The sequence below is a fragment of the Corapipo altera genome, unplaced genomic scaffold (assembly GCF_003945725.1).
Source record: "Corapipo altera isolate COAL_440 unplaced genomic scaffold, ASM394572v1 0, whole genome shotgun sequence".
Classification (NCBI taxonomy): Eukaryota; Metazoa; Chordata; class Aves; order Passeriformes; family Pipridae; genus Corapipo; species Corapipo altera.
In genome coordinates this window covers 29,501,078-29,528,519 of record NW_020884872.1, presented here as the reverse complement: position 1 = coordinate 29,528,519, position 27,442 = coordinate 29,501,078, and the positions used below count along the sequence as shown (strand labels likewise).

The following is a 27,442-nucleotide window of genomic DNA, read 5'->3' as shown; positions in this document are numbered from 1 at the left end:
AGGTACCAGGAGTAGAATGAAAAAAATAAGGTGGAAGGGGCAGGACACATCTGGATTATTCTCCACAGTTTTTGCAGAATACTTTTAATTTGCCTAGCAAATGTGTTTATTATGTGTTTTTAACAATAATGAGAACCTTGATAATTCTAAAATGTCTGATTCTGCCTATTTTGGGAGGAACATAAGAATGAACTTTATCTTACTATCTATTTCAGTAATTAATAAACAACTAAGTGTCAGTGGAGGCTTAGAAATGCCCACATCCTATTCTGTGTTTAACAAACTACATTTGAGGAACTTCTGCTTTGAAAAGCTCTGGCTCTAGCTGTGGTGTGCAAGTGAAACAAGAGGAATAAGAAACAGCAAAACCTGTCCAGTATACTGTTCCCAGAACAGCCACAAGTTAAGTAACCTCTATAAAATGTCAGGACTACTTAGTAGCTCTCAAGTTTGTAGATAATAACTCAGGGGCTAAATGAGACTAAACTGTAAGTTCAAGCTTCAGAGCCAAATATCTCAGTGACAGGTGGCAGTCTGCGTAACTCAGACCAAGCTGCCAAAACAGGCTATTGAATAACCAAATAGATCAGCTGATGTCCTTGAGATGCTCCCACCAACAGCCTCCATAGTCTCGAGGGGCTCTTTGTCTTCCAGGAGTACGGTGTCTTCGACTAGGGAGGTTTGCAGCTGTCCGTCCTACCCCCCAAAAAACCACAAAGAACCCCAAACCAACAAAAAAACCCAACCAACCAAACAAACAGCCAGTCACCTCAAATCTCGCAATCTTGGAGGATTTCCTGGGGCGGAGGCTGAGCCCAGCCCGCGGCAGCGGAGGGCTGGGGAGGGTGGCTGAGGCTTGTCTCCGTCAGCCGTGTAGCAGGGCGGATGGCGTCAGCCAGCCTGGGATAATCCGAGGAGGAGATTCGTAGAGCTGCGCCGGTGTTCCTACTTTGCTCTGACGACCCGCTTTTGTGGCTGGGAGGTGGCTCAGACCCAGATGGTGCCATCTGGGCGAACTGAGGGCTTGGGACAGTTTAGGAGTGGGAGTGAAACCTGTTGTAAAAGGTCAGCGCTTTCCGTGGCTCGCTTCCTGACAGAAAGCGTGAAAGAGCCTGTTCTCCGCAGCTGGAGCTCGGCCCCTGACTGTGGCGGTGGTCCTGCGAGCCCACCGGCGTCCCGCACCCTGCCGGGACCGGCGGCTCCCGCACCGTCCAGGAGCTACAGCCCCTTCCAGCGTTTCCAGGAATACGTCAGAATTTAAACGAAGGGTATTGAAGAATGATTTCCTGCCGTACCTGCTGAGGGATGCCAGCGTTTCACTGAAAACCGGCTACCGTGACAGTCGCAGTGTTGTAACTACATCCCGGAGTGAGGTGGGGGGGAAGGCTAACCCAGGTCTTCTGCACCGGCTAGGTAAATCCAACGAAATATTTGTAATCGTTTTCTCTAGATCAAAAGTGAGACATTTGATTAATCTCTCTTGAAGAGGCATAGCATACTTTGCAGTTAATAGAAGCGTTTAAGGTAATATGAATATATAGTGGGGTTTTTTTATAATTTTAAATGTTCATGGGCTTATGTAGCAGAAATAGTGTGATACTCTGACTTGCTGTTAGTTCTTTCAATACACGTTCTCTCATACAACACAGGACTGTTGTATGTTTTAATATGTCTGTGCTTTTGAATAAGATATTCAAAGAAATGCTGCCACAAGTTTGCCAAAAACAGTGAAATACATGGTCCTTTGAAGTTCTGAGGAGACTTTTTTTTTTCTTAATTGAGTAGACCAACTTTGAAAGGACTAGAGAGCAGAGGAAAAGATGGCTATGCCAATTTAATGACAGATTTTAATGAGAATTATACCTTACTATGTGCTCTCATGGATGTTGTAATTATAATTCAGGTGCATGTATCGTCAAAAACCTCTTTCAGACTTTTCTTTTGGTTGGTTGGTTATGGTATATTTTGGGGTTTTTTTAACTTAAATTGATAAAAATATTTCCTTTCAGGGTGAAATGTTATGGACATGGCTACAAATACCTGGAATTTTTTTCCCCCTCCAGAAAATTTGGGCAAAGATAACACTAGCTGAATTTTGTCATGAGTGGGCAAACTCTGCAGGCTGGTTGCAAGCTCAAGATGTGGACAAAATGACTGGAAAAAGGGAAAAATTTACCTGTTTATCATGGCGGAATGTGGTAGGAAAAACATTTACACTTGACTCTGCAGTCATAGGTTTGTTATTTTCATCATTAATTATGTGAATGCATGGACAGACCAGAGCCTAATTTTGCTGTTGTGTCTACCTTCCACAGAAAGGGAAGTTTCTCACTGTGAAAAATAGGAGACAAGGAGGAGTCTTCTCAAAGCAGTTTGTGTGCATGGTTTTAAACAAGGCTATATATATTTGCAAGTCCTCCACGTTGACAAAAGGGCAAGTTATAAATTTAAACAGCTAGAAAGAACATAGAAATTATAGAGAAGCAGGATGCTGGAACTTTCTTTCCAAATGTGGCAAAATACTACTGCTGCATCTGCTGAATCTACTGCTAGGGCAAAAAGCTGCTTCAGAGAGTTCATGTGAGACAGAACACTAGGGTAAGGTAATAGAACAGAATTTATGAAAAAACAGTGTTTCAGAGAAGTCATAAAAGAATTACCCGGTCATCTTTAAATTATTTCCATTATAATATTTTCATCTTTTCAAAAATAAAAACTGTAGATTTTTTGGAGTTACTGTCTGTCACAATTAGTGAAGAAAGTTGTAGGCTTTGTACAAACATACATAACCTGCCTTCAGTGATTTTAATATTTCATGTATTTCTATACTCAGCTTTCTTGTGGGACTCATTCCTTTTAACAACTAGGCAAGAAAAGACATGCCTGGTAATCTGAGTGGAAATTTGCAATGAGGGAGGAGGAAAGAGGAAGGAAAGACAGAAGAAAGCAAGAAGGCACTGCAAGAAGCAGTGTGGATGACTCAATGTATGGCACGCTTCTGAGTCAGCTTGGTGAAGTAAGACACAACAGCTGGAAGTGTCATCTTTTACTATTGTAGAACATGGTGATCAGCTAAAGACGCTTCACAACAGGATGGGGTTCTCCTACTCATCCTTTAGTTTGAACAGTTGCATTTGTCCTCTCACAGTGCTGTAAAACACTGTGGTAGGCTGAATAGAAAAAAAGCAGTAAGGCAGATCAAGTTAAGGAACAGCTTGACACAGGCATGCAACTAACAGATCCTTCTCCAATCACAGTATGGATCAGAAGACTACTAAAGAGTCCTGATAATCATTCTCAAATGTATCAATAAGCAGGTAAAACATAAATGCTTAGATTTTCCGGTGAAGGAAGATCACCACTGGAGTCCCAAACACATCTTCTGCTCAGCATGTATTTTTAATGATCCAGACAGCGGGAAACTGTTGCAGTGGCAGAATTTGCCAACAATACAAAGCTATTCAGGCTAGAACATGAAGGTGTAAATTGCAAAGAGTGGCAGAAAGATGTCACGATAGTGAATGACTGGGTAATAATAGCATAAGAAATTTTTTTTAGGTAAATGTAAAGAAAATTTAAAATGAAAACATATGGCCAAAATCCTAACATCACATGCTCAGCAGCTGACTGAGTTTATCTGATTCTTAGCACTCAGTGACGAGGTCTTGGAATTTTACTTCATAGACCCATGGAAATATCAGGTCAATAGTCAGTAGTCCTCAAAGAACAAAGAAGTGGTTAGAAATTATTAAGAAAAATCAAAAAAACCCCAATAATTGTTTTAGCTTATAAATCCATAGTGCACCTATATTTTGAAGACTGTATGCAAGTTCTATCCTCTCCTCCCCATTTTAGACAGGCTGTAGCATAACTGGAGGCAGTACAGGAGTGGGTGACAAAGGTATTTAGAAATATGAAATCAGATTCCATCTCAGGGACAGTTAGAGAATCCAACACTGTAGCTTGGGAAAGCATGAAGTGGGAAGGAGTGTACTAGAGATGTAAAAAAACCCCTGAGTGCTTAACAAGCCGAATAGGAAATATTTACTCACTTTTTTTCTTCTCATGTAATAGTTAGGAGATGTCAGGTAAAACAAGCAGGTAAGAGGCTCGATACAAGTCAAAGACAATTCCTGTATTTCATGTGTCCTGAATTAACTGTGTAATTCCTGTATTAACTGTATTAAATTTGATTTTAAATTGTGGAAGTTTATATTGGAAGCCACTAATTGAAAGTTTTCTTTCCATTTCTGTAGGGAAACATGACAGCAAAAACACTGTTTTCATGTAATATTGCAACAGCATTTCTGTCTTTAATTATTGCAAGTAAGTTTATTGGCTATGGAAGGTTTTGTTCTGAAACTTATTTTTTTTCACTCAAGTAATAAACTTTCTGTGGAAATGGCTGTGTAAGTAAAATCTACATGCATGCCAGTGAGTTCTTTTAAACAGTTCTAAGAGTGGAGACCTCTAAAACATATGTGTTATTTCATGTAGTATCTTATCACAGAATCATTTAGGTTGGAAAGGAGCTCTTGAGATCGTGTAGTCCAACCTCACTGACATACCCCAAGGTCAGCTAGAGCAGGTTGCCCGGTACTGTGTCCAGCTAGATTTTGAATATCTCTGCAAATGGAGACTCTATGACCTCTTTGGGCAACTTGTTCCAGTGTTTGATAACCCTTACAATAAAAAGGTCTTTTCTTGTGTTCAGATTGAATGTTTTTTGTTTCAATTTGTGCTCATTGCCTCTTGTCCTCTCAGTGGGCAGTGCTGGCAAAGTCTGTCTCGTTGTTCTTCGTTCCCTCCCATCAGATATTTACACACATTGATAAGATCCATTTCATCATGGCTAGGCTTCGCGAATGAAGATTTGGGAAAGGCTTGTAACAATTGTTACAAGCATGCTGGTGGCTAACACTCTTCAAGCCTTCTCTTCTCTAGGCTGAAGAGTCCCTGCACTTTCATTCTCCTCAAGTGAGAGATGCTCCTTTGCCTTAATCACTTTTGTGGCTATATTCTGGACTCTCTCCAGTTAGTTCTCATCTAGCAGGTCCTAATGCACCCCAGGACGCTGTTAACCTTTTTTGCCATGAGAGGGAGCATTGGTGGCTCATGATCAGTTTGTGGTCCAGCAAGATCCAAATGTTCTCTGAAGATCTGCTTTCCAGCCTAATGGTCTCTGGCATGTGCTGGGGCCTATTACACTATTCCAGATTATTAGCATTTAGTGGCAGAAAAGTGTTATCAGTTCTTGTGGCCACAGCATTTCATAACCATCACAGTTATTGTGGGGCATTCAATACAGATATCTGAGTAATTCAAGGTTTGGATAAGTAATTGGGAAAAGATTTATGGTGAGGTGATGCAAACTGTGGATGACGCAAAATTGTCCTTTGGTGGTTAAAACTGATGTTCGCTATGAAGAGGGTGTCTGGATATCAAATATTTTAGTGATAGAATGTCAGTAAGTAAAATCAAGTTGGATGTGAAGAGGCATGGAAGGGTCATGCACCTTCAGCAGAAGCATGTGTACTGTATGTGTGTGATGTGAGCATAAACTTAATTGATAACCACCTGTGAAAATGCTGCTTTGATGTCTCTGGATGCTCTTTGGAATCATTAACTCTGTTATCAGTGGTGAGCAGAAAAGCAGAATTTTTGGAAAGCAGCAGAGTAGAAAGCAGAAAGCTTCATTATGCTACTCTGTTTACCTCATGGTAAATGTGTACCTGTTGAACCCTTCATTTCTGATCATTCCATCTCAGAAAGATTGTTTCAAAAAAGGTAGAGAGATGAGTGACAGTGTCATCTGATATGGGATGGCTTTCATATGAGAAGTCACTAAGTGAAGGAGGTAAAGAAAAGAAACTCTGAGGTAAAGAAACAACTGAGGCAAGATGGGATGAAGATCTATAAAATTGTAAATACCATAGACTAGGCAGATGTGGGAAAAATTACCATTCCTCATAACAAGAAACGCATGATACCCAGAGAAATTATAAAAGCCAGTGAATGGTTTTTAATGCAGAACATAAGAGGAAAGAAAGGGGCTGAAAGCAAAGTATTACTGTATTTTTTGTATTCTCCACTCTTGCACATTTGGCACTGGTTGTTATCAGTGCCAGGATTTTGGGCTAGGCAGACGCCTGCATGACTCTGTGGCAGTTCTTATATTCTAACAAAGCAAGGAAATTTAAGTAAATATAATACGGACTCAGGAATGGGACCATGGTATCCAGAGTTGATCCCTTTTTTGTCATATTGCAAAAAGAAACTCCAAAAAACCCTAAGCCGAACTCATGGTATTGTTCTTTTCCTGTATGAGTCTGTTTGTGTTAGAAGAAAAGAAAATGAGCTCATTGGTGATTGCAGTAATTTCTCTCTAAAATTCATAAAATGAAGGGTGAGTAGAAATTTCCGTTGTAAACCTAATGTTTGTGCAACATGATCTTTAACTTAATTGTCCTCTTAGGACATTTGACTATCAAAAGCATAGTCTGTTTTGAAGAATTACTTTGACTACAGTTAAGTGAAGTTAAAAATAAAGACCTTAAATGTGAAATTTGTGTGCATGTGCGTGTTTGTGTATATGCACATGAAACAGACTGGGGAAAAACATGTACTTTAGTAGTTTGCATCTGAAGTTAAACATGCAAGTCTGCTGCAAATGAAGACATACTACTGAGTGTAAATTTTGCATTCAAAAAACAATATTTCATTTCAGTGGCACAACTGTATCTGTATACCACTGGGTGGTATTCTCAGATATAAAGATAAGGAATTAAAATTGTATTTTAGTAGTTGACTTGAGAATGGAGATGAAAACTCCAATTAACTTTATAAATGTAATCAGGAAATAAGTTCAGTATATTCTTGTAGGGTGTTTGAGTTTTTCTTTAATGTTTATCTCTTTCTTTTAGAGAAATGTGAAACCTACGATGCAATGATGGGGCAAATTCTTGTGCCTGACAGGCAGCCTCTTGCTGTTAACTGTTCACCAGAAAAGAGCTTGAAAAGTGGAAGCTACAACTTAACGTGGTATAAAGTTGGTAACCAGACAGCTGTGCCTAGAGACAAACTGTCTAGAGTGCATCAGCAGAAGAATTTAATTTGGTTTCTCCCTGCAATGTTAGAAGATTCTGGAGACTATGAATGTGTCATAAGGTGAAAATTAAAAAAAAAATTACATTTTTACAGAAATGAGTTTCAAAGTGAGTAACTTTTAGAAAGCAAGTCAAATTTTGAGAGTAAGAGACATACTAATAAAGAAGAGATAGTGCATTCACAAAAACTAACTTAGAGTGGGGAAATTAAGTCTAGTTTTGGGTTCTCCTTCCTTATAGACAAAAGTAAATCTATTAAAAAAACTCTAAACTTCTTGTCTTCTCTTTCTTCTCCAAAAAGAATGCAGTATATTTTTGAGTTGCAAAATGTGCCAAATAGGTTAATTTAATTATGTTCTATTAATTGCAGGAATTTGACAAGCTGGAAGAAAATGTGTACAAAAGTAACAGTTTTTGAGAAGATTGATGGTTTATGCTTAAATGAAAAATTTGCTGTAGAGGAGGTGATATTCACATCATCATCTGCAAAGGTTGTGTGTCCACACTTGGATTATTTCAGGAATGAGAAGGATATTCAGCCTGTTCGTTGGTATAAGGTGAGAATGTGGTGATTTTTACTGCCTCATAGCTGTCTGTTATTTAAAGTAAAAATCACTGATCTTCGAAAATTAGAGCAGAAAAACTAAAGATTTTTTGTAAAAGGGATATAAAATTATTTAAAAAAAAACTGCAAGAGGATTAAGACTTTTTATCTTTAAAGGTGCATCGGTTTTTTTGATTAAGGGGGTAGAAATTCAGCTTAGATGTAGGAGCGCCGTTGACCCACGTATCCACCAGGGGGCATCTGATTACCTGCCAGCGAAACACACTCGTAAGTTTATTGGAAACAGATTTAGTGTGAGATATCCATTATGTGCTCAATATTGTTCTATTAAATTGTTATATTTCATGTGGTTCACATTCATTTAAAGGCTCTTTCTGTTACAAGAATGTAGTGCCTTCTGCGGAATTCCTGCCTCAGGCCCATGCAGTCCAAATGGTACCAGTAGTATTTAGGTTCCTTAAAAAATTAAGTGTAATTATTGAGTGATTCTTAACGGATGAATACTTCTACAAATCCTGACACTTGCATTTTACTTTCTTATTTCTCTAATATTGAAAGTTGTTTTCCAAAGAAAATGAACTGGGGTATTTTTGAATTAAAAACTCAGCTGAAATGAAGCAGCCAGTGCTTTTTATTCCACTGCCCTTGCCCTTCCTCAGCCTCTGCAAGGCATCCAGCCCAATGCTGTGGTCCACTGAAACTTCAGATTGTATTAAAGAGAGACAAACCATGGAAATATACAGTGGTATGAATTAACAGAGTTCTCTATACATTTTTAGGACTGCCAGCTGCTGAAAGGGAAAAGATTTGCCTTCTCAAACAGTGATCTTATAATTTTCAATGTGACTGTACATGATCAAGGAAACTATACATGTGAAACAACATGTAACTACAATGGAAAACAATATAACATTTCACGAGATGTCAGTCTGATTGTAGAAGGTAAGTAAATAATTTCACTGTGTTTGTGTTCATAGACTAAAGCAGAAAGACCTAATCTGTGGATAGACATGCTTAGGGCTACTGGTTTTCACCTAAATGTGAGGGAAATAAATGCTGACTGAGGGTATTTATACTTTGTCTATTGTTGATACCATGTTGAAGATTCATTCTCCTGTTCAAAGTTGCAGTATATCAAAGCTCTGCTGCCCCGACCAGCTGGCAAACTCCCTAAACAGATGCCCTGTAAGGCTTGGTGGTGCAATATTTTCTACTGTAGCCTCTATCCTGCCCATCTTACTTCTTTGTCTTGTATATTATTCTCTTAATGCAAGAGCAGTGAACTAAACCAGCTCAAATAATGGCAGAGTCTTTACTCTGTGTGTACTATCTGTTTCCTTCAAACCTTTGTCTCTTGCTTTTGGTTTTAAGCTTCTTAGCACAAGAACTTCTCATCTCTGATATTGTATGTGTAGCTCAGTAAACCCCGATTTATGTTGGGGGTCACCAGCACAGCAAAAAAATATAAAAGATGGTGTAGGTGTAAAATATGAAATCCTTTGCTAGCACAGCATCATGAGATTGGTAATGGATCACTGAAAAGACTGTGCTATACCAAGGTAAGCAATACAAATACTGTTTTTATATTTCAGCTGATGAAAGATATTTTAAGGTTTACTAATATATTGTAGTACTATTTAATGGTCTCTTTTTTTGCTTGCCTGTTTTGTCTGTGTGCGTATATATGCATACGTATGTATGTATGTGTGTGTGTGAACATATGGTGGGAATATGTATCATATTTATATATCCGTGTGATATGAATAAACAAAATCTGAGGAACATAAGGTTGGATCAAATGAAATGATCATTCTGGTCTTAAAAGCTGGTCCTAGAAGTTCTCTCTTAGTGGAATTTCAGCTTCTACAACTGAGTAGAAATAAAATCATATCACTCCTTTACCATATGTGACTGAAGGTAGCTCAGTAGTTTTTAAAGACTCCAGCTGAGTAAGTTTATACTAAAATATAATTCAAACAATAATGCAGACCCCGTTTTCAGAATGGAAGGGAAGGATATATTTGGGACAATCATGTGTACTTTGCTAGGGGACTCAAATGAGATGCTTTATGATTTATGTTTGTTAATTTGTACACTTGGAGAGTGTCATATATGTAGTCTTAATTGTAAACATCTAAAAGGGGTCACTGGTATTGCACTTCCTTATGGATAAGGGAAGAAATTTAAGGCCTTTCACTGGAGTATAAAAATTAAATTTCCCCCTTAGAATAGTAGAAGTCTAAAATAGATGAACTGCGGTCTACAAGTTCTTGGCTCCAGTTTGTATCTGTGGGATGCTGGGTGACAGACTATCCAGACTGTAGAGCAGCAGATATTTGCCCATACTCTTCTCAGCACCTGTGCATGCAATACTACAGAATTTTTGTGGCATGGAATAGCCAGTCCACCATGAGTGTGTGGAGATTTGAGGCATTACATTTTGGAAGAGACAGAGTGAAGAACGGCTTAGCTTCAAGTCAGAAGTAATGACTACCTGAGGTATGATACTTTAAGTAGAGTGATGTTTGTTATAAAATTGCTGACAGCCTTGTCTGTAGAACAGACTGCAACTGCCCTAAAGGTTTTCTGAAAAGCACTTTTTTTCTTTTGGTTAGTGAGCCAACCAAAAAAGCCTCCAGAAATATCTTACCCAAGAAACAACTCTATTGAAGTAGAACTTGGTAAGTAGTTTTCTCTATGAGAAAGTATGAATTTGTATCATAGTGAAAATTTATACTCAAGGAGTGCCCTATTATGTGTTTTCTTGCTTTTGTCTTTTAGAAAAAAAACCCAAAAAACTAGTTCAGTAACCAGCTCAATTTCTCTTTGTTGATCTCCCGAAGGAGGAATGTTGAGGGGTGAGAGGGAAACAAATGAGGTGTGTTGCTTACAAAGTCCTAGGGAAATTTCTCAGATGCCAAGAAAATTGTAGGGAACCCAAGTGATTATCTGTCACATCTGTTGCTTTCCATGACTCTGGAAGAGATTCTAAGAACAGATCCATCTCAAATCTTCAGACAAAGTGATGCCCCAGGGGGAGACATCTTCCTGGATTCAGCCTTTTCCATCCTACCATTCTCTTTCTGGATCTGCAGATCACCGAGTATATAGACCCTCTGTTAGGGTAACTTTTCTGAAAGTGTTTGGTACCATCCTTAGCTGGTCTGTGTGGGAATCAGTGAACAGTTCCCACACTGATATACAATTAGAGAATTGTAGAGACTTTAATTAGGCTATGGAAATTAACTCTTTATTTTGTAACACAATTTTATAGGCTCACAGGTTACAGTGGATTGCAATACAACAGGTGCTGATGGGTATGAAGTGTTTTGGACAGGCAACGGTGTGTATATTGATGTATTTTATATGAGCAGAATTTTTGCAAGTCCCTATGAGTAAGTATATTTTCAGACCAGAAAATACTGTGTTGGCAACCGAAGTGGAACTTTCTCCCTTTGGCATTAAAATATTAATCAACATTTTCCCCTTGCTTTAAATAGCGTTCTTTTTAAAAACTCTAATGCTTGCCTTCCCCAATTCACTTCCTGCTTTGAAATAAAAACTTGAAACATAGGAGGCACATGGACTTCACATGAGATTGTGCTTTTTTTGGTCATTGTAAAAAATCTGTCTTAATTTCCAAACTTGGAAAAAGGTGTTTTGTTACAATTTCATACTTGTAATACAGTAATGGAGGCTCTGACCTGGCAGAGACCTCTTTTGGTTGGATCAGGCATGTCCAGGTACATTATCTCCAGACTGTCTCTTTTTTCTGTGTTCTCCTTTCCCTTCATATCTGCCTCTGTGAAAGGTTACAAGAGGAGGAACCTGTGCTTTACAGGAGAAATTGAGATTTCCAGATTTAAGAGCCTTGAGTTAGAGAAATATAACAGAAATCAGCTGAAGAGCTAATGGAAGACTTCATTTGGGGCATTTGTACTGAAGCTTAGATGGGTGAGAAAAGGAAGACAAATTTCCAGTGATGAGTTGGGTTTTGGGAGGACTTGGACTAAGCAAAGCATGAGAAGGACAAGAGAGAGACAAGGTGATGGTGAAAAGCAGGTTCAATGGAGTTAGTTAGGAGAGAAGAAATTATACCTGACTGGAAAAGCAACTTAAATTGGAGCAAGAGGCAATCTGAAGTTTTCTTAGATATTAGAGGTTGGGAACTAAAAATTGCAGGTTTTTTATCAACCCTTATCTCATGGTGGTTCTGTGAATAAAAAAATGTGGTAATTTTTGTAAATTCTCAAGCACTATCTATGACCAAGAAACTGATGAAGGAATGAGAATGATATCTTCAAAGTAAGAATATAGTTGTGAGAAAAAAGTAATCATCATAAAACAAAGGGAGAAATAAAGGGCTGAATTTTTTGGGTGCTCACGAAGAGAAAACACTGCATAAAAGTAATATATTATACTGTCATAAAGAATTGTAATGCCGTAAAAAATTGGGTCATACTGCAGAGGCACATGGTTACTGAATTGATATTGTAAAAGCAATGTTATTTTTTTACTTCCTAGAGCTTAAATGGTCATCTTTGCAACCATTAGTCTTTTGCATTAGTGATGTTGATTTATTCATTCCTGTTACAGTGTTCAAAGTACTGTAACGTTTTGCTTAAAAAGTGATTCATGTGGTCCTTTATATGCCCTTTATGGTATGTTTTAATTTTAAATTTTAAATGATAACTAGACTATGTTTTCAGGAAAGAAAGTGGACTTGTTAGTTAATTTTACATTTGAGGTCTACAATTAACAAGGTAGTGGTATCCCACATTTTGCTGGTGGTTAAAAGTTTGTTTAGTTCACACATCAGTCACACATCACAGTACACAACTAACTGAAAGTTAGTATGAGTGGTTTTATGCCCTTGTACAATGTATGGGGGATAATCTGGGTCTCTTAATGGTGAGACCTGACACAACCAGCTGTTACAAATCTGTTCTGATCCATGAGGTGAAGCAGTCCCTGTAGCTGGAATCACACTGTGAATTGGTGGGGTCTGCTGCATGTCACCACCTTTGATGTCCTCCTTGTCCCAGAGCTGCTGACCACAGGGTGTGCCTTGTTCCAGGGCCTCTTTCTGTGTCATATCCCATTGTGGAATCTCTCTGTCCATCTACTCTTACAGGGGTAGGGAAGTCTATAACAATGGTTTGCTTAGGTTTCTAAGGTATATTTTTGTCCTTTAAACTACAGAAAACTTATATTCCTTTGGGGAAACACAGCTCCAGATAAGGTAATGTCTTGGTGTTTTGATGTTTTCCAACACATATGCTAAATGTCAGTACGAATGTCTGACTGTTCAGGTTTCTTTCACGTAATGCAATTGCTCATCTGTTGTGAAGTGTGGTTGACGTTTGCAGAAGGAAATAACCATTGTTGTGCTGCGGATATTACAGATGAAGCCATTCCAGAAAGGGCTGTGGTTTATGGTTCTATCTGTCACCTTTTTGACAGGGAAGCAACTTCTAAGGATGGACGCCCTATGCATTCTGTGAAGCTAATAATTTCAGAAGTGACTAGTGAAGATTATGAACAACCATTTGTCTGTCAAGCTTCAAATGCCTTTGGGCAGGTTGCATCTTATATTATATTAAAGCACAGAGGTAAGAAATATTTGTTGTCTTTGAGGCCTGTGATTGTCTTTACTTCCCCAGAAGGTGTTTTGATACCAAATTCTTGTGTATCATTTCAATAGAAGACCAGGTGCATTACAGTTTGCAGTACACATGCATGTGCCTGTGCATAGGGAAAGAATCACTGTAGTAGTGTATTTATCATTATTTAAAAAACTAGGTAAATAGAAATGAAAAATAATGTGAATAATATTAATATCATAATATGAATAATAAATATAAATAAAATAAATGAATAATATTCAAATTTGTATTGCATTTGTGTGAAAGATCAGGTTTGGACAAATTCAACATTTAAAAAGCAATATTCTTATATTTTTATGCAGTTCCTGACATACAGAGATGGCTGACTGGAGGGCTTGTCTCTTTGTTAATTTTAACATTTATTATTTTAATAATCTACAAGGCTTTCAAGATTGATTTGGTGCTTTGGTACCGTAATTCTGTCTGTGCCCTTACAAGTAAGGAAGGTATGTGAATGTGACCAGGTATGTGAGCGTAATTATCCTATTGATTTTTTTCACTTGCCATTGCTTCTGAGCAAAAATGGGATTGTTTTGTGGAATGTATGTGGACCTTTCATGAGGAATTTTCAGATACACACAAAGACATTTTTGGGGGGCATTTTTTCAGTCATATGGGTAAAATATATAATGCTTGAGGTAATAAAAGCTGTAATATTGGAGACAGTCATGGTGAGATAGGCCAAAAAGAATTATATGCCATTCCCAAATAAGCATGGGTTTTTTTTTGCTTTTCTGTAGTTTCTTTACATGTAGCTATATGGTCACTCTGATGATGAACAATAGGTGTCAGCAGAGCTACATCCTGTAAACTAACTGTTTAAAGATGTGCATTAAATATCTACTTTGAAAATCAGACTAGTTTCTCAGAGATTAATTTTGTTGGGGTTTTTTTTGTTTTGTTTTGCAATTTCTCCCTTTTACCCACACATTCCTTCCAAATCCTGTAAATTATGATGTTTACATGCCAAAGAGAAAATTTGCTACTAGTTCTGTGTTCTTCTAGTTCTGTGGTTCTTCTTATATGTTTTTGTTTGCTGTACTGTAGACAAATACACTAAGGTATGAAAAATTTGAAATAAGCACAACATCATAGGTATTTTTTCTATCAGTGCTCAGAATTAGTCTGTCTGGAGTTCCCCATAGCTTGAAAGTGAATGGATTACATACATTGATGTAGTTAATGTTTACTCATGGCTGTCCTAAATGTTTTCACAGAAAAGTAATTTCAACTTCTGGTCAAAAGTTTAGTTTTTCTAGAACACTTAAATGGAGTTCTAATTTAAAAAAAAAAAAAAGTAACTTGATGAGTTAAATCTGATTTTGGTTTGTTTACTTCAGTCCTGCTCACTATGCAGTTTTAACTGTCAAGACTTCAGCTGCCTTCTCACCTTTTCTTCTATGTGCCTTTTCCCCACAGAATTATTACAAGAAAAAATTGTCATTTTTTCCATCCTCTCTTATGGTTAGTCAGAAGTGGAGATAACTGCTGTTGCAATTGCTTTAGGAGACGTGGTGAAGAAAGTCCTGTAAGAGGGCATTTTCTAATGTCCTGACACCTCTGGGGTTGGGAGCTCCTTCCTGCAGGCCCCAGGACTGGCATCCAGCTCCCCTTCTGTCTCCTCCCTTCCCATGATGGGAAAGGAAGTCAGATTCTGATCATCTTTCTTTTGATTTGTAGAGCATTTTAGTAATTTGAAGTTATTCTATCAGATAGATGAAATCAGCCCCCCATTATTGTTTTTAAACACACTAAAATGGAACTTTGCAATAAAGGCATTTAAGTTTTAGTTTTTTAATAGAAATGTTTGTGTTTGTTTTAGATGGGAAAACTTACGATGCATATGTCCTGTATGCAAAAAGCAGTGAAGGCAAAAGTTTCTATTGTCTGGAGACCTTTGTTCGTAGAATACTCCCAGATGTTTTAGAAAAACAGTGTGGATATAATCTCTTCATATTTGGAAGAGATGATTTACCTGGAGAAGGTATGCTTTAATTAATAGAGTTAAAGTTGTCTTTTGGAACATTGTTCTCAGGTTCGAAGTTTATCTATGCAATTAAAACCTACATCTTTTGAAAAGAAAGCTGTATTTGTATTTGCTTATTTTTTAACGGATAATTTGTCCAATAGACAATTTATTTCTTTTTTTTTTCCTTACTGAAAATTTTGTTCCAATGTTATGAGGTTCTGCACTTTCTTTTTATTGATGAACAAATTAGGATTCAACAGCATTGATAATATTGTTGAGGTTTTTTGAATGATATCTCCTACTGGGGGCTGAAGAAAACTAATTTTTTGTCAGCTATGTCATACAGTGGATCATGAATCATGAATAACAGTGTGAAGATCTTAAACCTACCAGTCCTCTGAGGTTCACATATGTGTAATTTTAAAACTAAGAAGTATATTACATCAGTTGTAAAGTTTCTGTGGAAACTTTGATCATTCCTTTATTACTTACAGCTGTAGTCAGTGTTGCTGATGAAACCCTTCAGCAAAGCAGAAGACTGATGATTATCTTGGGATCAGAAACATCTAGTTGCTGCCTGCTAGAAGACACCTCTGAACAACAGCTAGCTATGTATAATGCACTCATCCGTGATGGGATTCAAGTGATTCTTATAGAAATGGATGAAATACAGGACTACACAAGCATGCCAGAATCAATCAGATACATTAAACAAAAACATGGAGCTATCCAATGGAAAGGTGACTTCTCAGAAAAATCTTGTTCAGCAAATACAAGATTCTGGAAAAAAGTGCGCTATCAAATGCCATTCAGGAAAAAAGTATCTTATTCTGAAGTGTATTTATTGCCGTTAACTTCGAACAATTCTGCAGCAAAGGGGAGTTAAGAAGCGCCTATTAAAATAATACTGAGAAGGTAATTCTGAATTGTGATGTTTCTTACACAAAGTCTTTATATTACAGACTAAATGTTTTCTTTGAGATGTAAAAAGTAGTCATCCCTTCCTTAAATTACACCTTAAAAGAAAAACTCTGTGCAACTTTATTTCTGTTCTGGATTTTTGACAGTGACCCAATTTGTTGTGTTAGCCTTCATTAGATACGAGAAGTAAATGTTATGGTGATGGTGGTACACAATTAAATAGTCATGGTCCACATGAATGTTATATGAAGAAGCAGCTATGAGGTCCATTTTTAAAAATTGAAACTGCAGTTGATAAATTAAAAATCTGTTTCTATCATCAGAATTTTCCTAGTCTTTCTGTTTTACTTCTTGTTACTTCTCCATGATTGTCTGACTTCCTCATTGCTGCAGGAAAGCCTGCACTGTGCAAGCCTTGAGGTCCCCTTCTGAGCAAAAGGCCTTATCCTTGTTTCTTTAAGGAGTTAGGGAAATACATGACATAGCAGGTATATTTAAAACTCACAACACTAAATGTGTTTCAGCTGAACCGTTGGTACCATGTGTGTTCAACAAATTGCTTTTTAGACATTTGTTGAATAATTCTGTGATATCTGGTCTTTTTTTTTTTTTTTTTTTTTTGGTTTGGTTTTTGTTTATTTTTAAAACTTAGTCTCTAGTAATGGTCAGGAAACTGAAAATATTTGAGATTTTTTGAGAACTGGAAGTTCTAGAATGTGCTGCTACTCTGAAAACCAGAAGTTCTCATTCTGTGTCTCTAACTATACACACAGAAATTCACTGAGAATCTATCAAAGGACTGTGCTTGGGCTGGGTTTCCTGGAGAGACTGGAAAACGGCCGGTTCTGAAACATGACCAGATGGTAATGGCAAGAAATGGTATCTTGTCTAATTGTGAAAGAAACAGTTAGAGGCATGTGCCTATATCAAACTGCTTGGAAGTAGCTTGGTATTTCTGGATCCCAATCCATTGTTGTGTGCGCATCACCATGAGAAAATGGCATGCTGCTTCCTTTTCAAGGTTGTCTGAAGCAGCAGGAGTTTTCATGGTCCAGCCTTGAAGAGCAGCATCTGAATGCAAATATGAATTCTCCTTGTTTTGTTGTTGTTGTTGTTGTTCTTTTCTGAAGTTAACTAGGTTCTTACATCATGTTTATTGCTAGGATAGCATCTGTCAGTTGGTTCTCAGAAGTATGTATACTATAGAATATATTCTTCATTGGGCTGTATTCATGGGAGAGAGAAAGCAAGATCCGGGAGTGGAAATAGATATTCAGAGTGAAAGATTTGCAATAGCATTTCATGGTACCATTTCCTTTGAGAATGTCTAGCAAATACTCCTTAGGAGCAGTTTCTCATTCTCCTTCATGTGAGGTTCACAACTGCATAATTTTCCATAGCCCTGACTGACTTGAGACTTGTTCTGAGTTGTCACCATGAGAATTGAGAACAGGATAGATCCATCAGGTGAGATACTGTTGTTATAGTAGATGTTGAATCAGTTTTCTATGTAAAAAATAAATTTAGGAACTTGGATAGTTTAGATAATCATTATTTCCAAATTTTTACATTGTGTTTAGATCTAGACTTGCTCAAGAAAGTTTTGAAAATTACGCTTTTTTCATAGTTCTTTTCAGAGGTTTCCTACAATATTCAGGATAAGCATTTTCCCACTAAATGAGACTTCTAAAGACTCTTAATTGAAGACAGATGAGAGTCAGAATTTATTTACCTGATACTTTCCAACAAGCACAATTAGTATAATTATATAGACATTATAGTGTTCTTGTGTGAAAGTGAGTGTGGGTTGAGATAAGAACAATTTACTGGAGACAACAATGAGATAAGAAAACAAACAATATCAGCAACAAATATTAATAACAAATGGTATAAGATTAATAAATGATTTACAGATAAAGCCCAAGACAATACCGATTGGCTCTTCCCACCATGTTTTCTCCCCACCGGAAGGAACGTCCTTCTCCTCAGAAGCCAGAGAGAGTCCCTTTCCCCTGCTCTGGCAATGATGTGAGGTGGTATCCAATAACATTAAGGTCCTGGCCACTTCTCCTCAGCCACGCCCCCTCCCAGCTGTTGAAAAAAATTAACCCTGTCTGAAGGCAGGACAGTTGTTTATACTGACAGCAAACACAGTCTGAATGGTATGTGGTGTAAGATACATTGAAAGCATTCTCTGCACAATTTTTTACTTTTCAACCATAACCACACATTTCTTTTATTGGCTTGCTCCTGTCCAAATTTATTTGGTGCTCCAGATTGCCCCATCCCTTCCTTACCTTGTGATTAACTTGTCTCAAATTTTCTAATTCCACTGTATCTTTCCATCCATACTGTGAGAGTAGTGTTTTCTGGGAGACTTTCCCTCCTTTCATGATTTTCCTCCTGTATCCCCTGTTCTTACCTCTGTGGTATCTACTGCCAAAATATGGCCTGTTTCACATTCTGGTGTACACATCTGTCATGGTTTAACCCCAGCCAGCAACCAAGCACCACACAGCCACTTGCTCACTCCCCCACTAGTGGGATTGGAAAGGTAAAAGCTAGAAAACTCGTGGGTTGAGATAAAGAGAGTTTAATAGGGAAAGCAAAATCAAAGGAAAACATTATTCTCAAAGAGTAAAGGCAAAGCACACCACTTGATATGTATGCTTATTCTCTTTTAAGTTAGGATAATATTAACTGTTACGTGATACATTTGTTGAGTCAAACTGAACATTAGTCACTAAAAGTGAGCTAGAAAGTAGTGCAAACCATTTGTTTCTCTGGTCCACTCTAAGATTGCTTCCCATGTTGAAATCGATTGAAAAAAAGGAGTCTGATGTCTGCTGGGCATCAGGGGGCACAGTTAAAAAGTACAGCTTGTGTGACTTCCTCTGACAGAGCACCTAGGTCACTGTGGCATTACAGCTGGAGTTAGAGCTTTGCTTGACCATGACAGTGTTTATCAGGAGTTACTATTTCACCATGAAGAAAGGTAGAAAGCTCTCCAAGTCATTAAGGTGAATTTTCTGTTTGAGAAAGGTTGGTTTTGAATTGCTGCTCCAGATCAGGTGACTTAGATGTGTAAATTTTTCTGCTTCTTTTTTGCAGCCAGCCACCCACTTGATCTTGCCCTATTTTTTTTTTTGAGCACAGCAGTGACTGTAATAGGAGAGGCATTTTGAACGCTGTCTCATTAGTTTTTTTCTTTCTTTTTTATTAAGCAGTTTCCCTAATTGGCTTTATTTCTGTTGGTAATTATTAAAATCCATGTTCTCTCTTTCCCTTATCTCACTTGCTGTGTGTATCAGGGGAGTGCTTCCTTTTTTTACATTGTTTAGGGTAACGCACCCCAGTGCTGCCTCATCACTCTTCTAATCTCTAATGCTGATTTGATTTTTTCCACTTTCTTGCTCAGTTTATCTACTGTCCCCTGAAAGATGTGAAGGGAACAAGTCCTTAAGAAGGCATTTTTTCTCTAATACACATACTGTTTGTTTGTTTTCTGTTTGTTTGGGTTTTTTCCAAATATGCATAACAACTATTTCTTGTGTGCCATGGAATTAGATGACTTGGACAAGCAGTTGGATTTGGAAAGAAATTCAAGCTATCTACTCTTATCCTACCTCTCACTCCTAGGGAAGTACACTCAGACTTTATCAACTAGGTCTGTACTTTTAGGTAAGGTGTGACACAACTACATCATTTCAAATGGAGCATAGCAGAAATGGCAGGGAAATGCATCTTTAGGACCCTGGGATTAGCTCAGCTGGTTAGAGCATGGTCCTAATAAAGTCAAGGTTGCAGGTTCAGTCAAAGTATGGGCCTTTCACTTAAGAGTTGGACTTCATGATCCTTGTGGGTCCCTTCCAACTCAGCATATATTTTGTGATTCTGTATGAAAACACTACTGACATATAAAGGAGTTTATAAATTTACCCACTTCTGAAATGATGAATAAGCAGAGTATTTGAGAGTTACAAAAAATAAGATTCATCTGTGCCTTCAAAACAGAAAAAATGTCTGGCAAATAACTCCCCTACATATTGCAGGAACAAAAAGGGAAAAAGCTAAAGAGGTGTCTGGACAGGGACACTCACAGTGGGAAAGAAATTTTGTGCCATATGTCCCCCTTCCATCTGTGTATGCTCTCTTCTGGGTCATGACATCTGGTTCTGCTTGATATCTGGCTCTGATTCCTGTATTTTTAAAGTAAACAGGACTTGGTTCTCCTCAGAGACTGAAGAGAATAGACCACATGCTGACTTTTAAAAGAAAAGCCAAGTTTTTCACAAAAACATGTCTCCTCATCCTAGATCTGAAGGGCTTGGTACACGTATGCATTTAAATGAGCCAAGGATGTGCCAGCACCATCTGCTGTGAATTTTAAAAAAACCTGCTAACTTTGGTATGTTTGACATTTTTGGAATGTTGGGCCATAAAGTTATTGGGTACCTAAATTAGGAGATGAATTGGCTTATTATTAAGGAAAGGATCACGTCCAAGAGAGCAGATAACTGAGGATGGGAAAAGATCAATTGTCCCGGGATAAGGGTTCATGATCTGCCATAGGAAGTGGCTGTGGGTATCCTGAAACCGTGGAGCCGTGAACCAGCCACACCAGCCTTGCCTCTGTGCAATGCCTCCACCTAGTGATGCCTGAGACTGAAGCTTTCCCCTTCTGAAAAACGTCACACTGTTTACATAAGATCATGTGAAGTTCTGCTGCTAATAATAACAAGCCACAACATTAAAAAAAAAAAAAGGCACACCAAGAGGGAGTCAAAGAAAGAAGATACTCTGATAACTGCAGTTCTGAATTATTCTGTAATTACTATGTTTAGTGTTTTTCCCATCCTTTGTAGGAACTAGCAGTGAATTTAGTGGAAAATGAGATTTTTTTCCTTTAAATCTGTATATCTCTTAATTCAGTGTCTCAGAGTTAACTGGGAAATGGGGAGAAGTTGTCCTCTGTAGACACAGCATATGTCAATTAGATGTGACTGAGCAACACTTCCCATTGGTTATTCCAGGAAGAAGACTGTGAATGGAGACTGCTTCATCTGGGATCTGTGTTCCAGCAGATCCACTGTGCGTGATGGCTGCAGGATCATTAACAGCCATGTGCTCCCCAGGCAACTGAGAGTTCCATAGCTCACTTGACGTGGTGAAGTATGGAGAATTTGTGCCACAGCTTTCCTGGAAAGCACTGGCCAGTTCTCCTGGCTCTGACAATTTGGGTGTTCAATTTCAGAGGTAGTGTCTCTCCTATCTGAAATGATCAGTTCCCAATCCCCAGTTGTCAATCATTGCTTTGGGTGGTGTGGTCAGGTCCCAAGGGACCTTGCAAACTGCCTTTCTCCATGGTATGTAGTGTGCTTTTTCCCCCCCTTTTTTTTCAGTTAATCTACAGCCATATGGTTCGTCAGTTGAAGAGAATTTGCAAAATGAAAATGATTGGGAGGTTTTAAAGTCTATTTAGAACCTTTGTCAAAATCTCTGGGGAGCAAAATTTTGTACTTGGATTAATGCCCACTTGAATATTAATATTATTATTAAAAATAATAACATTACTATTAATGTTAAAAATTGTTAACATTGTTAACATTGGTATTAATAATAAATGCAGCCAAAGCAGAAATCCTGTTATGGTTATGGCTCAGGCAAAGTGATTCTGAGCTCCAGAACTAATGGTGAAGATGAGACTGCAGAAAGTGAATAAAGCAATTAGCACAAGATGGTTGAGACAGAGCAGTTCATAATCAGTAGCTCTCAGTAGCAGTTGATTTTGTAGTGAGTGCTATGATACACTTGAAGGGTTATAGTAGTACATACATTATAATACATGAAGGTCCTCTGATGACTGAAGGGTCCTAGAGCAGCCCCAGGTATGCTTCATGCATAGACCCTCAAATGTACAGTGCTGCCAAAGCTGAAATTTTCTGCTCCAGCTGTGGGAGGCAATGAGCAGCCAGTGGTATCCTGGGGGAGGGTGGGATTTATAGAAGAGAAGTGTAGGAGGCATGTCCCAGGGGTGCAGGGGGACGCACCGAGGGCAGAGAAGCCAAGGGACATGCGCCGAGACAGACGACCCCATTGGTCACAAGGTCACATGGTTTTAGGGGATAAAAGGGAGCGCCAAGTTTGAATAAAGCCTCTTTGATTTCCACTTCATTGGAAAGCAGTCTGCATTTCTTTATCATATAAAGACACCCACGCTACAGAGAAGGGCTTAGTGGGTTTGGTGAGGCTTCAGGAATCTGTGAGTCAGGCCATGCACTTGTTTCTCTTCTTCTTCAGTCTATCTCTCTTCCTTGAAACCCACCAAAAAAGGCTGCCTTTTGCTCACCTCATGCTCCCACAGCTGCGTCTTGCAAAAAACAACCTCCTTACTCATATGCTTACACTTTTGAGTTACAACAGGTCCTAGCTGGAATTGGTCTAGAACACTTGAGAAACGAGTCACTACATATATTTCTGTCAAGGATGTGAATAATACAGGGTGGTGGCTATTGCCATTTATGTTGTAGGTGGATAGTCTGAGATGATCTTTTATAGGAAATAAAATGAGAATTCTTGCTTATATTGTAATGGGAGTTGAATCAAAGCATGTACTTTGCAAAAGAAAACATGTCATTTTTAAAAGTAACCATATGACTTCTTCTTTGGTAGCTAAATACCATTTCAACTGCGTAAGAGGCTAATTGAAAAAAAAATAAAATCCTTGTCACGCTTTAAAAGTGTTTGGCCAATTTGAGCTAGACCAGGCAGCATTATGAAGTCTTTGTGGCCTGGCCTGGCCTGGGGAAGAAAGGGGGAGGTGAGGAGGAATAAAGACAGAAGCACCACACATAATTACTGATCAATATCATGTGAAGTATTTTAAGCTACTTGTGGCACATGTGAAGCAGCAAAGTGCCATTTTATCTTTGTACATACCTCTCTCTAACCACAAATGTGCTTAATATGGACATATTCACTGCTCTTGGCTTTTCTCTTTGCAGATAAATCAGCTTGATGATCTTTTTTAGATTTCCTGAGCAAGGCCACCTCCTGGATCATCATGTTCCTTTCACAAGCCCCAGTGTTGCAGAAGTTTCCTTGCCTTAGATGTAGAGTGGATTTTTTCTGCCACTAAAAGCTCCTGGTTTGTTGTCAGCAAAGTATTCTCAAGCAGTGAGTACAGAGTCCTTTTGAGGGGAGATGTGGAGGCAGTTTTTTTTCACCTCAACTGAAAAACTGCACCTGTATTTCGTAAAGGAGGGCAGGTTATACCCCCCTGCAGGTGATCATAAATGCCTCGGGGAAGAAAACAAGGCTTTTGATGTGTGATGAAGTATGGTTACTGTGAGGCCCTATGTTTCTTTGGCTAGGGGCTTGTAAGGGCTGGAGGGAGACATGCTGGCTGCAATAGCTCCAGCTGACCAATTCCTTGGGCCAAGAACTGTCTCACAGCTAAAGGACCCAGTTTACTTTCAAGGGCTGATGGGAAAAAATAGAGGAACAACAAACACTGGAGAAAAGCATGAGAACTTCTCTGCAGAGTCAGGCCAGCAGTTAACTGAGCCAGGCATTCTGTCTTCAGCAGTGGTGAAAGGAGTTGCTGAAAATCTGACTGGTATCTCGACAGCTGCTCCAAGCTGTGGGCTGGCTCTCCAATTGCAGAGGCAACAAGGTTGGTTGCTGCTACCTTCTCATCTCTGCACTGCCCAGATTCAGTGCACTTCAGCTTCTGGCAGGATGCTCTGTTGTTGCTGGAAAAGGGTGACATTTCTGCATGCTGAGGTGGGCATTGAATGTGAAGCATTCCTTGCTCTGCTGCTGCACCTGCATGGACAGCCTCGCAAGAGTGCCGGCTCCAGCTGCACCTCTCATAACTGTCAGCTCAAGCCAGCTTGGCTCCTATGCCAGAGTCACTTCTGTGCTTTGACCATCCTGTAGGCTGCTGATGCAGTGTTTGAGGTCTAATTCTGGGTCTGTCATCCTTAGAGCTTCCTCACATACTCCCTCAAGACAAAGGAGTGGAACCAACAGTAGGCAGGCCCTAAAAGGAGCCCAGCCTGTAGACCAGACATGCTCCCACATGAAGCCCCTCTCCTGTTGCTTGATTCAGCCTTATCAAGCTCTATCTTTGATTGTAGAGACACCTTGTGCTGGCAGGTTAATGGATTTTGTCCTCACTTGCTGTTAGCTAAGACTAACTGGGGTGTTTTAATGTCACAAATTCCAGAATGCAGTGGTGATTGAACAAAAGTGAGTGACATTGTTGTATAAACAGTCCTGAAGATCTTGGAGTGCTCTGAGCTAATGGTGTGTTTTGGTCTCCCTTCTACCTATTTGCCAGCATACACCATAAGGAGCTGTGCACCTTTGCTGCTGCTGGGCCATGGCTAATTCAGACTACATGGATTTTATCTCCAGCACTCAAGATGTGAGATCTGAGCTCCACTGAAACCCTGGGAACAGGGTAGCATTCTGGTGTCTTAACCCTGAAGTTTCTTTAGTATTTTGTTTCCTTTTCCTCTCTGTAGCAGCAAACAAATCCCAAAGTGAAAGCTGTTAGGATTTGTGTAGCTTGTTTGGCCTATGTTGTTCCAGTATTTCATGGCCTTTTGCCACTGCCAGTAGCAATAGTGTCCAACAAAGTTGTGTATTTACAGTGAGATGCTTTTATCATGCTAAGTCAGCAAATATTTAGACTTGGGCGTACTGTTGACTTCTTGAGAGTGAAAAAGAAGTTTTTGTGCTTTCTGCAAAGTCCGTTGCTATTTGTGGGAAAGAAAGCCACTGGGGTGAAGTATCAGAACCCAAACTCTGTTCTGTAAGCCTTGAATACCACAAAGAGTAGTGTCTATTTCCATTAAGATATAATAATAATAAATTGGTCTATTTTTATTGCATAACACAATTAAACACATCCCCACCAGAGCTGTCTTTCCTTAATAAGATGACTTGGAATGCTGGGAGTTATTAAAACAATCAACCTTCTCTTGAAGAAAACATCACTCTTTGGTTCTTGGTTAACAAACACTCAACAGGAAGTTACCAGAGAAATGTCTTCAAGCATCATGCTGGTGCAGGCATCCAATGCCGCTGGATATCAGGAGACTTGTGACACTTTTTTTGATATCTTCTGTCATGGTCTGACAGGTGCTTAATCACTGTCCTCACTAGTTTGGACAGTCCTGCTCCTTCTGTCTGTCCACACCCAGTCAAGTCTGTCCTTTCTGTTGTGCCAGCACAGCTGCCTGTCCAAGAAACTGACCCAAGAACCAAAACAGCTGAAAAAGAACTGCTTTTGTTGTTCTTCTCAGCTAGTTAGTTCTTAGGTAGGTCTGTTTCCTGAACTCTCTGCCATCTAGGAAAACAAAATAATTCTTTTCTGGCACAGGGGAGTCAGGGAAGGCGAGAGTGGATGTTTAAGGTGGTGTTGGATGCACTGCTCCTAAAGCACAGACTTGGCAGGGCTAAGCAGTTGATGTGGCTATACCATTTCCAACACTCAAGTATGGTCCTTTGGAGCTCCCTCTGTAGATTGCAGTACCGTGTCAGGAATACACTGAGATAATGTTTCTCTTCTCTGGCCACCTGTTTGGGTTTTAAGTATTCTTATCTACGCATTGCATCTGATGGACTTTCAGTTGCCCTGGTCAAGGGGTTGAGCAAAAAAAGTCATATCCCATACTACGCAGCATAGTCTCACCCACCAGCTTCAGATGGGGGTTATTTTCTTCAATCAACACAACTCTTCTCATGTTTTTTACCCATTCCTTTCTCTTGCTTCAGCACAGTCTCAGTTCTGGCCATTCAGGATGTTAGAGAGAAAAATATGATGGATCTTCAGGAAAGAGGCAGCAGCCCTGTGTAACTCCTTCACAGAGGACATTGCAAAAGGAGGAAGTTCACATGGGTTCCTGCAGGGACCAACCCTGGAATAAACAGACAAAACATAACAGCCTCAGGACATTCTTGATGCTGAGAGCAATTGAAGGCTAAGATAGTACTGAGGTGGAGTTATAGTGTATGTTGGATACGATCTTACTCTTTGTTTTTCTTAACAGTCCTTACTACAGAAGAAGTACTGAATTGGATGGTCTGAACCAGCACAGCTATTGTCATATTTCTATGATTTGAACCATAACAGAAATACAAAAATGGAGCTAATCTATCAAAGTTTGCTGCCGCTGCTGTTGGCAAGCATTCTTTCACACCCTTTTTTATGTCATTTATTGATAATTTAATTTAATAAATGGCAATTATTGGAAGGAATTATCTTGTTTGAATTGTAGACTAGTCAAAATTCAGCATTGTCTACTTGTCTACTCTATCACTACATGTTCCTTTGTGTCAACAACATTTGTTGTCATTATCCATTTTGTTGCCCCAACAAACTCCCCAGTTGCTTTTTAGCCTTCTGAAAATTTGACATTTTGCCATGATTTCAGTTATCCCAACTAGATGTTTCTTGTTCCAATATCTGGTATTTTCATTGTTTATCGCAATAAACATTATTTATTTGTCTTTTCAAGCTTTAATGTACCATCTAAAAAGAAACTCGGTGAAAATCTCCTTGAAACATTTTTCTAGAACAGGTTCTACTTTTGTCATCACTATTTTATTGTCTCAGTCTTTGAAACATAAATATTTATTTTGTCTTGATGCAGATGATACTTTTACTGCTTCCCATTGGACATTTTGACTTAAACTTCTGTGTGCTTCTTCTTTCTCATTATTTTACCCAAATTTTAATTCATTAAAAGTTAGCTCCTTTTTTCCATATATTGTTTGACTCAAATGACCAAACCAGAAGAAATAGCAAAAATAGAATATTTTTAGTAAGAATAATGACTGAACGATTTTAGTATCTCCCAGCTATTTTTTCAAGATTATATAATGTAGCAATTGCTTTACAGATATATTTCCTTCATTGGCTTATCAGCCACAGGGTTGCTGTTCTACTTATGAGAACCTTTAAATTGTGTCTTTCCACCCTTTAGCATATGAATTCATAGAAAAAGAGTGCTTTTGCTAGTAATTTAGAGAGAGATTAAATCTATTGTCTGTTTTTATTTTTTATGATATACTGCCATTTCTGCTGAGCTCTTAAAATTCAAACTTTGCAGCTATCCAAAGGTCAGATCTGAAACCTGAGGTTTTGCTGGGGCAGGGAACCAGCTTGACAGAAGCTTTATGCTGACTTAACAGTATTGATAAA

At 38.7% G+C, this 27,442-nt stretch overlaps 1 protein-coding gene across 1 annotated transcript; it reads left to right on the top strand.

The window, feature by feature from the left end:
- Nucleotides 1-864: 864 nt before the first annotated feature.
- LOC113950532 (interleukin-1 receptor-like 2) lies at nucleotides 865-16,684 on the top strand. The gene is made up of 11 exons (XM_027650448.1): nucleotides 865-1,413; nucleotides 2,010-2,198; nucleotides 6,924-7,167; nucleotides 7,477-7,663; nucleotides 8,451-8,613; nucleotides 10,287-10,352; nucleotides 10,946-11,066; nucleotides 13,135-13,283; nucleotides 13,640-13,783; nucleotides 15,160-15,321; nucleotides 15,801-16,684. Exons 2-11 carry the CDS (start codon nucleotides 2,186-2,188, stop codon nucleotides 16,190-16,192), a joined length of 1,641 nt encoding a protein of 546 aa, XP_027506249.1. The 5' UTR covers nucleotides 865-1,413; nucleotides 2,010-2,185; the 3' UTR covers nucleotides 16,193-16,684.
- Nucleotides 16,685-27,442: the final 10,758 nt, after the last annotated feature.

Excerpts from the sequence above, each read along its gene's own strand:
- LOC113950532 (XM_027650448.1), top strand. Across the intron at positions 7,664-8,450 it reads AGCCTGTTCGTTGGTATAAG|GACTGCCAGCTGCTGAAAGG; the intron begins GTGAGAATGTGG and ends ATACATTTTTAG. Across the intron at positions 13,784-15,159 it reads TGCCCTTACAAGTAAGGAAG|ATGGGAAAACTTACGATGCA; the intron begins GTATGTGAATGT and ends TGTTTGTTTTAG.